Raw genomic sequence first — 14,542 nt, 5'->3', positions numbered from 1 at the left:
TATCCTTTATCATCTATCATCTCTGATTAGCGGGACGAGGCAACGGGAACGGTAACGCGGTATCGTTAGCTGCCGTTACCGGTGAGAAAGGATTTTTGGTTTTGGGTTCAGGTTCGGCATCTGGGTTTTTTGGTCGTATTCGAGTCGAGTCGAGTTGTCCAGGCCCTCCTCGTAATACGCACTGCCTGCTGCTGCTGATGCTGCTCATATCACAAGTACCTTACCTCTCGCCCGTATCGCCGTATCACCATCTCACAAATCTCACCACAAGATCTCCTCGTCCTCCTTCCTATCGAGTGCCCCCGTCGCAACAATTCCCGTTGCTCGACGGATATTAAAGTGCTGTCGATCTACGAGATCTCGCCCCACACCGCAACCACTTCAGGTTGGTCCTTTCGACTCCGAAACCGATCGTCCTCAGGGAATTCTCGAAGCCCGGTCGTTGAGTACGTAGGTACGTGGCTGCTGAGCCCACGGCCCTTCAGCCAGCCTTCCCTTGGCGCAGTCGAGAGCGTTTCCCCTGTTGCGCGCTGCGTTGCGTTGTGTTGCAACTTTTCTACAGGCTGAAGGAAAACGAACGGATATCTGCAATCACAAACCTCTTTGAATTCGACTTCGACTTCGACATCGACATCGACACTGCGGGATTCGACCTGTTCATTCGGTCGCCCTGCTTGCTCACTATCAGAGCGGTATTTCATATCTCTTCAGACGTGCCACAGACACACATCTATCTGCCCACCATCGATTCGAGAACGCAGCTGCGTCTGCAAGTCCGTTTGCTTGCAGCATCTGTCCTGCCCGGGCTCACTGTGCAACGCCGTCAATTGAATTGAGTTGCCCATCATGCTCACCTTCAAGAGAGCGCTGATAGCCGCCGCGGCATTCATCACGATGCTTTTCCTCGTCACCCGGTCCCACGCATCCGCCCCGAATAGCAGATTACCTCCCCAACCACAAGACCATCAACGGCAGGCCTCCACGAAAGATGGACAAGCCTCACAAACCGGCCATGACCCAGTCTCGACGTCGAATTCCGCCGGGCTGCCTCCTGTTCAGGGGAAGAAGTCCGGCTACAAACAGCAGCAATCGCTCCTAGACCTATCGACTGCCCCAATACGAGAAAGGCTAGCCTATCACTTCCCCTATGATGTCGAATCCAAGTTCCCGGCATATATCTGGCAGACATGGAAATACACCCCGGCGTCGGGGGAGTTTGGAGAGAACTTTCGCCCGGCTGAGGCGAGTTGGACGGACAAACATCCAGGCTTCATCCACGAGGTCATCACCGACCAAGTTGCTGTTCATCTCCTCCGCCATCTATATGCATCGGTACCAGAGGTTATGGAGGCCTACGAATCTCTTCCCATCGCTGTGCTAAAAGCCGATTTCTTCCGCTACCTGATCCTGCTGGCTAGAGGTGGTGTATACTCCGATATCGATACCTACGCACTTAAATCTGCCGTGGAGTGGATTCCAGACAGCGTCCCACAGGAGACAGTTGGCCTGGTTATTGGCATAGAGGCTGATCCGGATCGACCGGATTGGGCTGAGTGGTACTCTCGCAGAATCCAATTCTGCCAATGGACCATTCAATCCAAGCCGGGCCATCCTGTCCTCCGGGAGATTGTGGCCAACATTACGCTTGAGACTCTGAAGAGGAAACAGAATGGGACACTAAAATCTCTCCCGGATAATAAGGTCATCGAATTTACGGGGCCGGCCGTGTGGACTGATACCATATTTGATTTCCTGAATGACGAGAGGTATTTCGACATGAGCACCGGCACTGGGAATATTACATGGAAAGACTTCACGGGCATGACGTCGCTTAAGAGGGTTGGAGATGTGGTGGTTCTGCCTATCACTGGCTTCAGCCCTGGAGTCCATCAGATGGGAGCAGGGGACTATGATCACCCTCTGGCGTTCGTCAAGCATGAGTTTGAAGGTATGTATTTCCGGAACTATCGAGTCTAAATTGTAGCTAATAGCTTTTTTGCAGGGACCTGGAAACCTGAACACCTACGGCATATCGGAGTCACCGACGAAGAGCGGGAGCTCGAGAAAAACAAAGGTCATTAACGGCATCATATCAAAAGTTCGCATTGGCGCTTTCGGCGCATTCTATGTCCATTTCACGGGGACGGACGGTCGATCGATATATCAAGGTCTACGGCGTCCGTCTTCCTTTTCGAGTTAATTAACGACACGAAAATATACATCCGGCACACGGCTTTTCAGCAGGATCTCGATCGATATCTGCTGCTTTCTAGCCCATGTTCATAAAAAATTTAGATTTGGAGCGGGGATCTTTGTCTTTCGTTGTCTGGGTCATCTCTGGGTTTGTGCGAAAATCCAGCACCATATTATATTTCCCTCACATAGGTATATAAGGATGCCCACCACTGGCTTTCAGTGGGTATAGTACCATGGGCGTTGTATAGCGGGGGGAGGGAGTAGCGTGTTTGACGGGAAGTTTTGGAAAGCGCAAAAAAGGGTCTAGATCTACTGCGCGCTGGGTGGAAATTTGCATTTGCATTTCACGGCATGGTCTGGACAAGCTGTTACTGTTTTTTTTTATTGACGGGGACGCATCCACGAGTTATCAAGAGCTGACATCTTGTGTGTATTGGAAAAGGGAAAGGCGGGTGTGGATTGTGGATAGTAGGGGTGGGTTGGCGGGAGGACAATTATCCCACTCTGCAATCCCACCTCACTGAAACTAAATAGACAGGTGCTGCGCATTCAATGATAGATGCGGCTGTGGATAGGGGGCTGCGCTGTCTGCCTCCTATTCACGGCCTTCGAATCACCAATTTGTACAACAATTTTTCATATCCATAACATGCAGTTGTACTTGTTCTGTCATGGCCATACCGGGTATCCCTACTTGCATCCTTGAATAGAATATGCTTATGAATCTATGCACATGTTAGGTTGGATCGAGGGTGCTCTACCATGGCTTCAGGGGCACAATCGTATTAATATATATTAATACGATAATACGATACGATATACAATAACTCCTGTTGTACAGCCATGACCGAGGTCTGTAGCACGAAATCCCTCCGCCCGGATAAGGACAGCGGTAAGTAATTCCGCACTCCAGAGTATTATTATTATTAGCTGCGATTACCGATGTTCACCCCGCGTTTTCGGGGTTGTGCTATGGCTTGGCACACGTCCTACCGGATTCCAGCCTCCTTATTCCACATGTTGGAGCTTCGTTCTCCATGCCTTGGTAAGGTATATATACTTTATATCGCATGAAGTGTTGCTCAAGGAGAAGACTCTGTTTGTGCTTGTGCGATTGATTAATTGACTTGCTATTGATCGTCTACGTTATATATACGTCTAACTATCAGATCCACAACCTGTCAATGGAACCGAGGCACCCCGCATTCTAGACGACTGCGCTGGACGAAAGGAGACGGGGAAGGGCATGATAAGGAGCAAGCTGAACTACGGACTTGATTTGGCCGATTGGTGTGAATGTGTTGAGTTGCAATATGATATGATATGATGAGCATGCGAGGAATAATACCAATGGCCAGCTCCGGCTGCTCTGGAGCATTGGCTCTGCTAGGGAGGCCATTATCACGACGATGGAGAAGCCAGCTACCGGCGGCAGCACAGAGAGCAAGACCATCACAGCAAAGAAGAACCCTCTTAACAGAAAGCCATGCCCAAGGGCCGACGACAGTAAGCTTCCCTCCTGCTCCTATCTTCTATCCCTAGCTAACTAAACCTCCTCCAGCCTTCCCTTCTCACGCAAACTATCCCCCAGCACTTCTCCTCCGTCGTCGCGGCCCATGGTGATCGTCTCGCCATTATCTCCCGCTCCCAAGGTCCGGTAGGCAGACTCACGTATCGCGAGTTGGATGAGCGAAGTAATATCCTTGCGAGGGGACTGCGGGAGAGGGGCGTGCGGAAGGGGGAGAGAGTCGCTGTTAGCCTGGGGAATAATTGGGAGTTTGCGGTGGTTACTTATGCGTTGTTTAAGTTGGGGGCTATTTTGGTGAGTGGGCCTTTTTCCAATGTGTTTTTGAGATATAGCGGTTTGTGATATCTGTCGAATTGTGAGTCGGTGGCTCGAGGGCGGTTGTGAAGCTTATGAAGCTGGACTTGACAGTTAGCTTTTTGTGACTTGGGTCTTCATACCAGCCGAATCACTTACTAGATATGGCACATTGTAGGCCTTAACTATAGCATGAATAGCAAAAGACTAACTCGAAGAAAACCCCAGGTCCCCCTAAACCCAGCCTTCAACTCCCTACAAGTCATATCAGCACTCTCCCACCTCGAAGCTGCCCACCTAATAATTGGAACCGAAACCAATCTCCCTTACAAACCACCTCGGGAGAATCTTACGCTTCTAAAAGCCATTATTCCAGACCTCACCGCACCGAAATTGGAATCTAAGGCTGTCCCATCATTAAAGAGCGTTATTCTCGTAGACAACTCATCTGGACGTATCGACGCATCCCCCTTATCTGCAACAACATCATTCGCTTCTCTCATTAACTCCCACCCAAGTCAGGAGGTCATTCCAGACAGCGAACTCCACATAGATGATATTGTCAACATCCAGTTCACATCCGGCACAACAAGCATGCCCAAGGCAGCCTGTCTAACCCACCATTCGATCCTCAACAACGGCTATTTCATAGGGGAACGGATGCTCCTAACCCCACGGGATATAATATGTTGCCCACCTCCGCTATTCCACTGCTTCGGCTGTATCTTAGGATACATGGCGTCCGCCACACACGGATCCACGATCCTCTTCCCCTCCGAAGCATTCAACCCGCACGAAACTCTTCTATCAATACAGGACGAGGGCGCTACAGCGCTGTACGGCGTCTCCACCATGTTCGTCGCCGAGCTGGAGCTCCTCTACAACGGAACGGTTCCCAGAACCGGGTTCGAGAACCTAAGAACCGGCATAGCGGCCGGTTCCAGCGTCCCAAGCCATTTGATGTCGAAATTACACTCAGAGCTCAATCTAACCGGCCTCACCATCTGCTACGGCATGACCGAAACAAGTCCCGTGAGCTGCATGACCACGCCGGACGACCCGCTCATCAAGAGACTAGACAGCGTCGGCCGTCTCCTCCCTCACGTTGAGGCCAAAATCGTATCCACAACCGACCGCACAAAGATCGTACCCATCGGCGAGCGCGGCGAACTCGTCGTCTCAGGGTACCTCGTCATGAAAGGGTACTGGAACGACGTACACCGCACATCTGAAGTACGGGTTGTGGAACAGCTCCCGGAAGAGCACTGGCTTGAGAAGGGGAAAGAGAGGGTATGGATGCATACCGGTGATGAGGCGGAGATGGATGAGCTGGGCTATGTCAAGATCACAGGCCGGATTAAGGATTTGATTATCCGCGGTGGTGAGAATATTCATCCGCTAGAGGCGGAGAATGCGCTTTTCGCTCATGAAAATGTCAAGGAGGTAAGCGTTGTTGGTGTCCCTGATGAGAAGTATGGGGAGGCTGTGGCGGCATTCGTGGTTGTTCACCAAGGGGTGCGGGTTGGTGTTGATGATGCTGGTGTTGGGGATCCATCTATCGACCTCCTCTCCATCTCCAACTCATCCCCCCCTCCACCTTCCTCTTCACATTCCTCATCACCCACTCCGCCCCAAACTCCTCCCCCTGAGAGCCAACAACAGCAACAAAACGAAGAACCCAAAATCCTCACCAAAGAAGCCGTTCGATCCTGGGTCCGCAGCCAACTTAGCAGCCACCTCGTCCCCAAATATGTCTTCTGGGTTGACCGGTACCCAAAGACCGCCAGTGGCAAGATCCAGAAGTTCAAGCTGCGCGAGATGGGCGTTAAGTGGTTGGAGGATCGAGGTGTCCCAGGGGTGACGTCTGAGAAGAAGTAGGGTCCTGAGAGGGGGAGGCTTATATCTGATATATATGGATTAAAGCATATCTACATCCTGTCATATATTTCCAAGCTAGACAAAAGAGATATCAACTGGAAAATTATTATATATATCCTATCTAGACAAGTTCTCTGCCTCCTTGCCCGAGGTGCTTTTTTTGGACTCGTTTCCCCCCGTTTATACGGGCTTTCATACACCCTACTATACATCCGGGCTAGCTTCATATTGCCAGCACTTCATAATCCCAAAGCAAGGTGGTGCGGAAACTTGTAGTAATGGGTATCCAGCCCTTGTTCATGTCGTCCCCGCCCCGCTGGAAAATCACCCATACTCCTTGCGCATCCCATGATAATGGTCCCTAACATCCATATCCCACCTGTTCCATCCCATGTATGCATACCGGCTGCTACCACGGCTCAGCCGTTCCGATGTTGAATAATGCCTCTACGGTACACCTATCCACCTCCGACTTTGCTCGCGCTATCTGTGAATTCCACGTTTTGCAAATTCAGAAATCCTTAAAATGATCATCCCATTGCTTCTTCATCGCATCATCGTACGGCTCCCTCTCCGCCTTCTCGTCGGGATACTGATCAAAGCACTGGGCATCCCCGGGATATCTCACAGGAGGTATGATTGGGCCCCTATATTTCCGATAGTACACATCATCCCAGTAGACGCCGCGGAAAAAAGGGTGGCTTTTGACGCGTTCGGCGCGGCCTGAGATGTTGCCTAGTCGGTGGGAGCGGTCGACTGTGCAGAATTGTCGGATTATATCTTTCGCTTCGGGGGAGATGGCCGGCTCGGTGGGAAAGAGGACGGGTTTAGATACGATTCTAGGGTTGGGAGTTAGTTTTGGGCCGCGTGAGAGATATGGAGGCGACCAAGGGAAAATGGGAAAGAGGCAGTGTGACTTACTGTTTATATATTTCGATCGGATTCGAATTCCAAAACGGCGGATATCCTGTTAGGAATTCATATATCAATATCCCCAGCGCCCACCAATCAACTGCTGTTGTATGACCCATCGACTGGATGACCTCTGGTGCTAAATACTCTGGTGTTCCGCATAATGTATAAGTTTCCCCTAGAATTATAGTCAATAGCTGTTTCCTTATAAACCCCACCTCTCCCATCTTCAAAATGGAAAGATAAATTTGAGCTCACTGTTTCCAAGTCTCTTCGCAAAGCCAAAATCCACTAATTTAATATGACCCTCGGCATCGAGCAACAAGTTTTCGGGTTTTAGGTCCCGATACGCGACTCCTTCGCTCTCGTGTAAGAATTCAAGTATAAGCACAATCTCTGCAGCATAGAATCTCGCAGTATGTTCATCAAATCGTTTGGCTTTGCGAAGATAGGAGAAGACTTCACCGCCAGGGCAATAATCCAACTTGAATAAACCATATTAGCGCCAAATCTAGCAGTTGGGCCAAGAGGCAGCAAAAAGAACTACTTACAAGCATATATAAAGAATCGTGGTCAGAAAAAGACGTTATTAAAGTAGTGATGAACGGGTGTCCCGCGACATCTGCGAGGACGGAGCGCTCGTGGTTAACATGGTCGACCTGCTTCAGCTTGATAACTGGCAATGCACCGTCAGCAAGGGATCCAGCGCATTGCCCATGCCGGTAGAACACCCACCTTCGACTTTCCGCAGCACCTTCAGCGCATAAACCTTCTCCTGATCCTCCTCTGCGGGATTCGCAAGCCGAACGAGCCATACCCTTGCAAAGGTCCCTAAAGTGCCAAATTCATCATCAGAATGCGTCCAAAACAAGGGAATCGCAAGCAGCGCGCACCCGTTCCCAAAGTCCTCACCAACTCAAAGTCGCGGACGCTCAAGCCCCTAGATGTGCGGCCGAGGTCCTTATTCCGCGGATCTTGCTGTATCTCGCTCGGGGGGAGAGGGTGTTGCTGGTCGGAGTAGCGGGCCACGAACTGCTTCCCCTCCTCCGCAGTCTGAGGTTGCGCGGCAGCCATGTTGTCCTTGTCCTTCTGCTCAGCAGTCGGCGGCGCGTTCTGGGAGGGCGTCGTAGAGGACGGTCCTCCTACACGGCCCGTGGTGGTCGTCTGGAGGAGAGCTGTCGCGGCCATTGAGAATTCGCGACACGGAGGTGTCTGTATGTGGAGGTGGGGCTAGGGGGCGCCTTCTGGTAATTACAGCGGCATTGCTTCTTGTTTCGAGGGGCGAGGGAGTGGTGATCGTGAATGCATATGCTGCGGACGCAATTTGAGTCGAGACGGCCTATACAAGCACGTAGTTCAATTGAGTAGAAGTTGCTTAGAGCGAAGTTGGAGGAGAGGCGATGGTCCAGTCGACTGGAAGGTACTGCAGAATACGTAGTAGTGGGGTAGCCAGTTACCAGTTACCAGTTACTTGTGCCATTACCAGCTACGAGTTGCCACTCGCGATTTGCCAATTGCCTCCTCGGCTCAGCGTTACTCGAGGATCACGTATATGACGTTTGGCCGCAAGCAACAGCTAAGCTGTGGATAAAGTACAATTCAGGACTAAGCATCCCCACCCAGCTGAAGTATTGCAGGGCGTCTCCGTGTTATTGCCCCCGGATGCCTCTTCCCGCCACAGCTATTGGGAAGCTCCCTGTTCGTGTCTCCGTTAATAGAATGCGGTGCTCCATTCCTCCTAAATACCTCCGTACTTCCACTGGTACGTAGGATCGTCACTTGGTATTGCCGAACAGCCCCTCCCCCGCATTACACGTGGCATCGGTTAAGGGGAATATGATACTCTACTTTAATTATTAGAGGAATATTCAAAATATACTTGTTCTGATATCTGCCTTGAGTCGCTTTTGACATTATCGTATGTTGGTGGTTTGTGGCTTGTTTTGACGCATAACACAAAGAGAGCTTGCTTCGCTCTCTATTTAAGAGTTTGTATGCAGCAAGCAATAAAAATATGTCTGGTAAGTTAGATATAGGAAGTACCTTGGCAAAGGAACCAGCTTACCCAGTCTCATTTTAATAAAGATAAAGTTACTATGTGTTAGGCTGGCATTTCTTGGTTACGATGCTAGTTGGTGAAAATACCCAGGTGGAATTAAACTAAGGATGAGATGATTGAGATGCATTGTGCGGAACCAGAACCAAAGGTCCCTATACTTTTTACATTTATTTTACATGAAATAATTGTTTATTAAACAATTGTAAGTCCATCAACAGAGAGGGTTATCGATACAAAGAGATCTAAGAATACTGAGTGTAGCATTACCAAAACTCCAACGTACTCCAAAGTAGCCAAACCAGGCCCTTGCGCCTCAAGACTCGCAAACCTAATACACACCCAAGCACTCACTTCTTCCCTTGCAAATGCCATTGCATAACCTTCTCAAAGACAGTCTTCCCATCCCCAACCAAGGAATCGCCATGGCACGGCACCAGATTCTCAAACTTCCACTCATTAATCCTCCTCATGCTGGCATCAAAACTGGGTCTATCACGTCTGCTACCCAGATAAAACAAAGCCCTCTTCTGCCACAAAGCGTCCCCCTCCGTATTCTGTAATCCCAAAAAAAGCCTAGTCCACAACCCCGTCGTGGGATTAATATCCGTCCGACTGTATTGTTCCGTAGCGGGGAGATTAAACAATAGATCAGCCTCGATGAGGGTCTTAGATGGCTTGTGATTAAAGACGAGCTCTTTATTAGGGTGCGCCTCCACATATTCATATTCGAACTCTGCATCAAACTCCTCCGAGACTTTGATATTGTGCTTGTTTTCCGCTCTGAAGATCGTTTTGAACGGCAGGATGGTAACAGATTTATCGGTGGCATTCATCTTTTCGCGCTTTTCTGCGAGTCCTTCAGGTGCGATTATGTGTGCGGATGGGTAGGCGGCGGCCCATTGCGAGAGGAAGATGTGGTGTTCGAGATCCGGCGCTGCTATGTAGGAGACCTGATTCCCAAGGCTGTCGAGATGCGATTTTACCGTTGGGGTGAGTGCGACGGGAGAGAATACGGCGAGAGAGCCTGTGGAGAGTTTTACTAACGTGGCACAGGTGTTAGTATAACTGTCTCTGTCGTCGTGGATGAGGACGGAGAGGAATTTCACATACCAATCGTTGCTCTGCCTCCAAACTTTATGCGGCCGAATCGTAGGAAAGGGACAGAGAGCGTAGTGACATTGGGGACCAATTCCCGGATCACCATCACCTCCTCTGGGTTCTGTGGAACGAGCTTCGACGACATATTTGGGTCCGAATGTTTGTGAAACAGCGTATGTGTAGGAGGGTTGTAGGTTTGGCAGGAATGTTTTCCTATCCTTCTTTCTTGATTAACTGGCAATTCGAAATTTCAGAGGGATCTTTCTGGATTTATAGTTTGTACAGGGTATAAGGTTCATGCTTATGTAGCACGGTGCATGATGCCTATTCCCCATAGCCACGATTAATTTGATTTTCGAAACTCAAATACTGTAACAGCAACCGTGGATTCTAGACCAGCTCAACGCGTGATGACGTGATACCCGAACACTTGTAAGCATCTGGCTGACTGAGATGCCGAGGTACGCCTCGATTTGCAGGGAAACAAAGGGCTTTGTGGCTCCGTTCCGACCAACTCGTGGCTTTACATTGCGCAGTCTAGACTCGGGCAGGGATCAATAAATTGTCATCAACTTCTTTGTGACGACAGCTCAACATGTTTCCGGCGTCACAAGCAAGAATGTCTCGTCTCTTTCACGGGAAATCATCCTACGGGGAGCAACCTTACTTGAAAATCCAAATGCATCAATTATTCTGAGTAATCCTTAACTGCAATAGGAAATTCAATATTGGTATAGTATAGCATAATGTCTAGCATATTACTGTTTTCAGCCTACTTGATTGATTAGTCTGCGTATCAAGGAGTTTGCTAGCTCGGCCAACCCGACTCACTTGTGCATATCGGCCTGCCAGGGTTTTGCCAAGAGGAGTTGTGTGTTTGAAAGGGCTCCTCAAGCGTCAGAAGTTACTGTGGGGATGCAGCGAGCTGGGACCCCACTGAAGCATGGAGAGCACTGTCCTCAGTGATTGCTCAGATGCCGTATCATAACAATCCAGAACAGCAGACACATGGGAGACACTGAGAATCCCATAGTTCGAATCAAACAAATTGATCATTGCTCAAGTTGACAATAATTATACAGTTTGACAAATACGCGAATCCCGAAAATCACATACAGTTCAGCAACCACCTACGTGGGTACTGTGGCAAGGCAAAAATTGATAAAACGGAAAATAGAGCCTATTGCTAAGGAAGTGCTATCCTCTTATCTCGCTGCCCGCCTTCTTTTGATCTTGTTGTCGACTTATTGCTGCAGCTAGGGCATTAGATTATACTCCCTTTTAGATAAGGCGAATAAGGGGTATGGGCGGCGTAACCGAGGTGTAAGGTGAGGTGTCAAGGGATCTGATGACCCACGCGTACAGGTACGGCCAAGCAGCTATATACGTATAGATATATCTGTATGTATTGGTGGTACTGTAGTACATTCCATGATTGCAAGTGATTATCTAGAGCAAGTTAAAGCCTAAAGCGGCCTGAGGTTCAGTTCTATGAGAATCCGGCTTGACGCGTCTATTGCATGATTACTTGCCAACAAGGGCGGTAGCTTCACATTGGACAATAACAACATTAGGGATAATAATATTGGAAAACCACTAGTATAAGCCAAACAAGATGATAATACTAAGGAAGTCCACCGGCTAATAGAGGGGGGCTGGATTGGTATATTGACAAGATTGAAACCATTGTCTCAATATCACTTTATATTTCTTAGCCTATTGATAGCTTATCTACACTAACAAGGCTTGAGATATTGGTATTGTCCTTGACGATATTCAGGCTGCAACGATTAGCGAGAGTAATTCACTCAAACTGCCTATTGTTGAGCAAGTTGTTTCGCGTACTATTCGCGACTACCCACAATAGGATCACAACAATAGGAAGCGAGTAGCCTAATTAGGAAATTTATCACAATAGCTAGCAGATGGGGGCTCGGAGCTTACCTCGCGCCCAGAATTCCTTCTTCCTTTCTTCCTCCTTTCCGTTTTCACCGTGAGCCCAAGATCGAAGACAAAGAACCACATTCCAGCAACCATGTCTTCCAAACCAGAGTTCAACTTTTCCGTTCCCCCCCCTTTGTCTGTCATGAAAGGGCTACACATAGCCAACGAGGAGAAGAAGATCGAGAAGCTGAAGGAGATGGCGCGGAAGGCCCTCGAGGACCTTCAGGTGGAGCGGGAGAAGGGGAAGGAGATGGCCGAGGAGCTAGCCGAGGTGAATGCTGTGCTCGAGGAGCAGAGCAACTTGGAGGAGAAAGTCCTCCAAATGCAAAAAGCCTCAGACGACCAGCCGGGTTCTCTGAAAAGATACAGAGACCTGGAGAAAGTATACAAGGAACTGGACGGCCAGTATCGCGGGATGAAGAAGCATCGGGAGGACCTGCTGGAGAGCGTCGACGAGCTCAGGAAGGAGAAAGACGAAGTCCAGGAGAAGAACTACGACCTGGAGCTACGGAACATCGAACTCGAAACAAGTCTCAAGGATGCCGTCGAACGAATCCAGAGAATGCAGCAAGACTCCTATAAGGGATACGCCGAGTTGAAGGAGCAGATCGCCAAGGAGAAGCAGACGACCAAAGGTCTGGAAGAGGATTGCGAGACTTTGCAGGCAACGCTTGACAAGACGACCGAAGAGCGCGAGCTGAACGCGTCGAAATCATCAGAGGCCGAGGAGCGCTGTCGCCTCCTGAGTGCCACGAACAAACGACTGGAGGAGCAGTTGGACGCCAGAATGAGGGATTGTGTCGGTATCGACACGCAATACCAGGACCTCCGAGGAGAGCTTGCAACCAGCAATAATAAACTGAAGAGGGTGGAACTTGAGAAGGCGACTCTACTCAAAGAGGTCAACGACTTAAAGTCCCGTTCCTCCTCTCCAACCAAGTCTTTCTTGAGCACTCGCAGCAAGATGAGCGATGCACCCGACCAGTCGCAGAACGAGCTGGCGCATAAAAAGACGAAGAACCAATTGAAGATTGTGCAGAAGCAGTTGGATTTGGAGAAGGAAAAGGTCGCCACCTTTCAAAATCAGACCATGATGATGCGCAATGAGATGAAGAAATTCCCCTTGAATCCATTCGCATTCCGCGTTGCCGACAAGAGTAATGCTCAAACTAAACTCCTGTCTCTTGAAGACGAACTTACTAACACTACCTCAGAGGCGGCAAACGATGTCCCAGACAAGACAAACGATGGCTCTGCTGGTGTTGAGCAGAAACCTATTCCAAAGGGCAAGGAGAGTGAGCACAGCGCCGAATGGATTGAAGAACACCGAAAGCTCACCCGAACCAAATCTATCGTCAAGGTCATCAAGACTTACACCCATCACCCTATCCGATGCTGGCTCCAGACTGAGTTGGACCTTGCAGTACTTATTATCTGCTGGGCCATCGCGACCTGGAACTTTATCGTCCCTTATATTCGAAATGCTGGCCTTGCTCCAGTTGGCGGCCCGGTATCCTTCAGCAAAATTCGCCTTGCAGTCGATACCGTTAATAATCCCTTTTCTCAACCTCGCCCTAGATCCGACAGCATCGACAGTTTCTTTACACAATCCTCGGACTCCGGTTCTGTTGCTGAAGAAACCATTGTCCCTAACGCCAATTCCAATGGAAATACCTCGGATGACCGCGCTCCCGGAACTATCAAAATGATGGCCACTATTAAAGAAGATAACCTACCCTCTTCTCCTTCTAACCGACTGAAGCTTCTCAAGAAGAGAGCCTCTCGTCTTTTTATCTCTCCGCCTACAGGAGATTATCCTTTAACAGCATGGCAGCAATTGACCTGCATCGACCCTCGCCGCAAGCCATCCGTCATATGGACCCTCTTCTACTTCGCCTTCCACGTTGCGTTTTACCTCCTCATCTACTTTACTTATCAGGAACGCCAGATGTGGTTGGCAGCCAACAACGTTACCCGAGCCTTCGTCGACAACCTATACAAGCATCGCCAGCAATATAACCGTGGTGTTGTATTTGAATTCCTTTCTCAGGGCGTTGCGACTGGAATCGAACGATCGATGCTTTCTTTCGCCGAGAATGCATTCGGATATGAGGTTACGGCGTTTCCCCGACCTGGATAGTCTGTTTACCAGATGGTATCCCGTTTTACTCCAATGTATCATGTATTTTTCTTTTTTCCGAGTAACTTTGAAGAACGACCTTGCTGCAATTGCTTTGTGCCTTTAACTGAATGATGGTTGCGTTCTTGTTCCGAGAGAGAGATCGGTTCTGAGGCAATGAAGTTATGAGCTTCCCCAGTTCCAAATAGTCTGTTTATCTCGTTGTGGCCTTTCGATTTTTATGTATCAGGCCCTGCTTCGCTTTCTTTTCCAAATAACTTCGAGAGACTTTGCTACACTTGCTTTACACTCTCCACGTCTCTCTTTTGCTTGTAACACAGAGAAATTAAATTCCATTCCCGTGCTCGAGAGTCCAAAAAATTAATTGAAAACAGTGATTTAATAAGGCAATAGAGGGGGGACCCCCTTCCCACCCCCACCCATCATTACTTAAGGATTAACGTAAATCAAGTTCACCACAGTGATGGAGTCCCTAACTTAGCATTTCGAACTC

General features: G+C 49.2%; 5 protein-coding genes across 5 annotated transcripts; 3 read left to right on the top strand and 2 right to left on the bottom strand.

Annotated features, from left to right (window-relative positions):
• Positions 1–846: 846 nt before the first annotated feature.
• On the top strand, positions 847–2,082 carry BP5553_01519 (Glycosyltransferase family 32 protein; the record flags this gene model as incomplete). Its single annotated transcript, XM_032010142.1, has 2 exons — positions 847–1,948; positions 2,003–2,082. The coding sequence occupies 2 exons, from the start codon at positions 847–849 to the stop codon at positions 2,080–2,082; spliced, it is 1,182 nt and encodes a 393-aa protein (XP_031874196.1).
• Positions 2,083–3,039: 957 nt separating this feature from the next.
• BP5553_01518 (uncharacterized protein) lies at positions 3,040–5,896 on the top strand (the record flags this gene model as incomplete). The annotated part of the gene is made up of 5 exons (XM_032010141.1): positions 3,040–3,088; positions 3,366–3,486; positions 3,555–3,702; positions 3,758–4,018; positions 4,247–5,896. 5 exons carry the CDS (start codon positions 3,040–3,042, stop codon positions 5,894–5,896), a joined length of 2,229 nt encoding a protein of 742 aa, XP_031874195.1.
• A 511-nt stretch (positions 5,897–6,407) lies between these two features.
• On the bottom strand, positions 6,408–7,996 carry BP5553_01517 (uncharacterized protein; the record flags this gene model as incomplete). The annotated part of the gene is made up of 6 exons (XM_032010140.1): positions 6,408–6,735; positions 6,818–6,986; positions 7,067–7,292; positions 7,360–7,484; positions 7,544–7,639; positions 7,702–7,996. 6 exons carry the CDS (start codon positions 7,994–7,996, stop codon positions 6,408–6,410), a joined length of 1,239 nt encoding a protein of 412 aa, XP_031874194.1.
• A 1,218-nt stretch (positions 7,997–9,214) lies between these two features.
• On the bottom strand, positions 9,215–10,110 carry BP5553_01516 (Uncharacterized protein; the record flags this gene model as incomplete). Its single annotated transcript, XM_032010139.1, has 2 exons — positions 9,215–9,906; positions 9,978–10,110. 2 exons carry the CDS (start codon positions 10,108–10,110, stop codon positions 9,215–9,217), a joined length of 825 nt encoding a protein of 274 aa, XP_031874193.1.
• Positions 10,111–12,000: 1,890 nt separating this feature from the next.
• Positions 12,001–14,049, top strand: BP5553_01515 (uncharacterized protein; the record flags this gene model as incomplete). Its single annotated transcript, XM_032010138.1, has 1 exon — positions 12,001–14,049. The coding sequence occupies one exon, from the start codon at positions 12,001–12,003 to the stop codon at positions 14,047–14,049; it is 2,049 nt and encodes a 682-aa protein (XP_031874192.1).
• Positions 14,050–14,542: the final 493 nt, after the last annotated feature.

Source organism: Venustampulla echinocandica (assembly GCF_003357145.1).
Source record: "Venustampulla echinocandica strain BP 5553 chromosome Unknown scaffold_0, whole genome shotgun sequence".
NCBI classification, from domain to species: domain Eukaryota; kingdom Fungi; phylum Ascomycota; class Leotiomycetes; order Helotiales; family Pleuroascaceae; genus Venustampulla; species Venustampulla echinocandica.
This window is presented reverse-complemented; position numbering and strand designations above follow the sequence as displayed.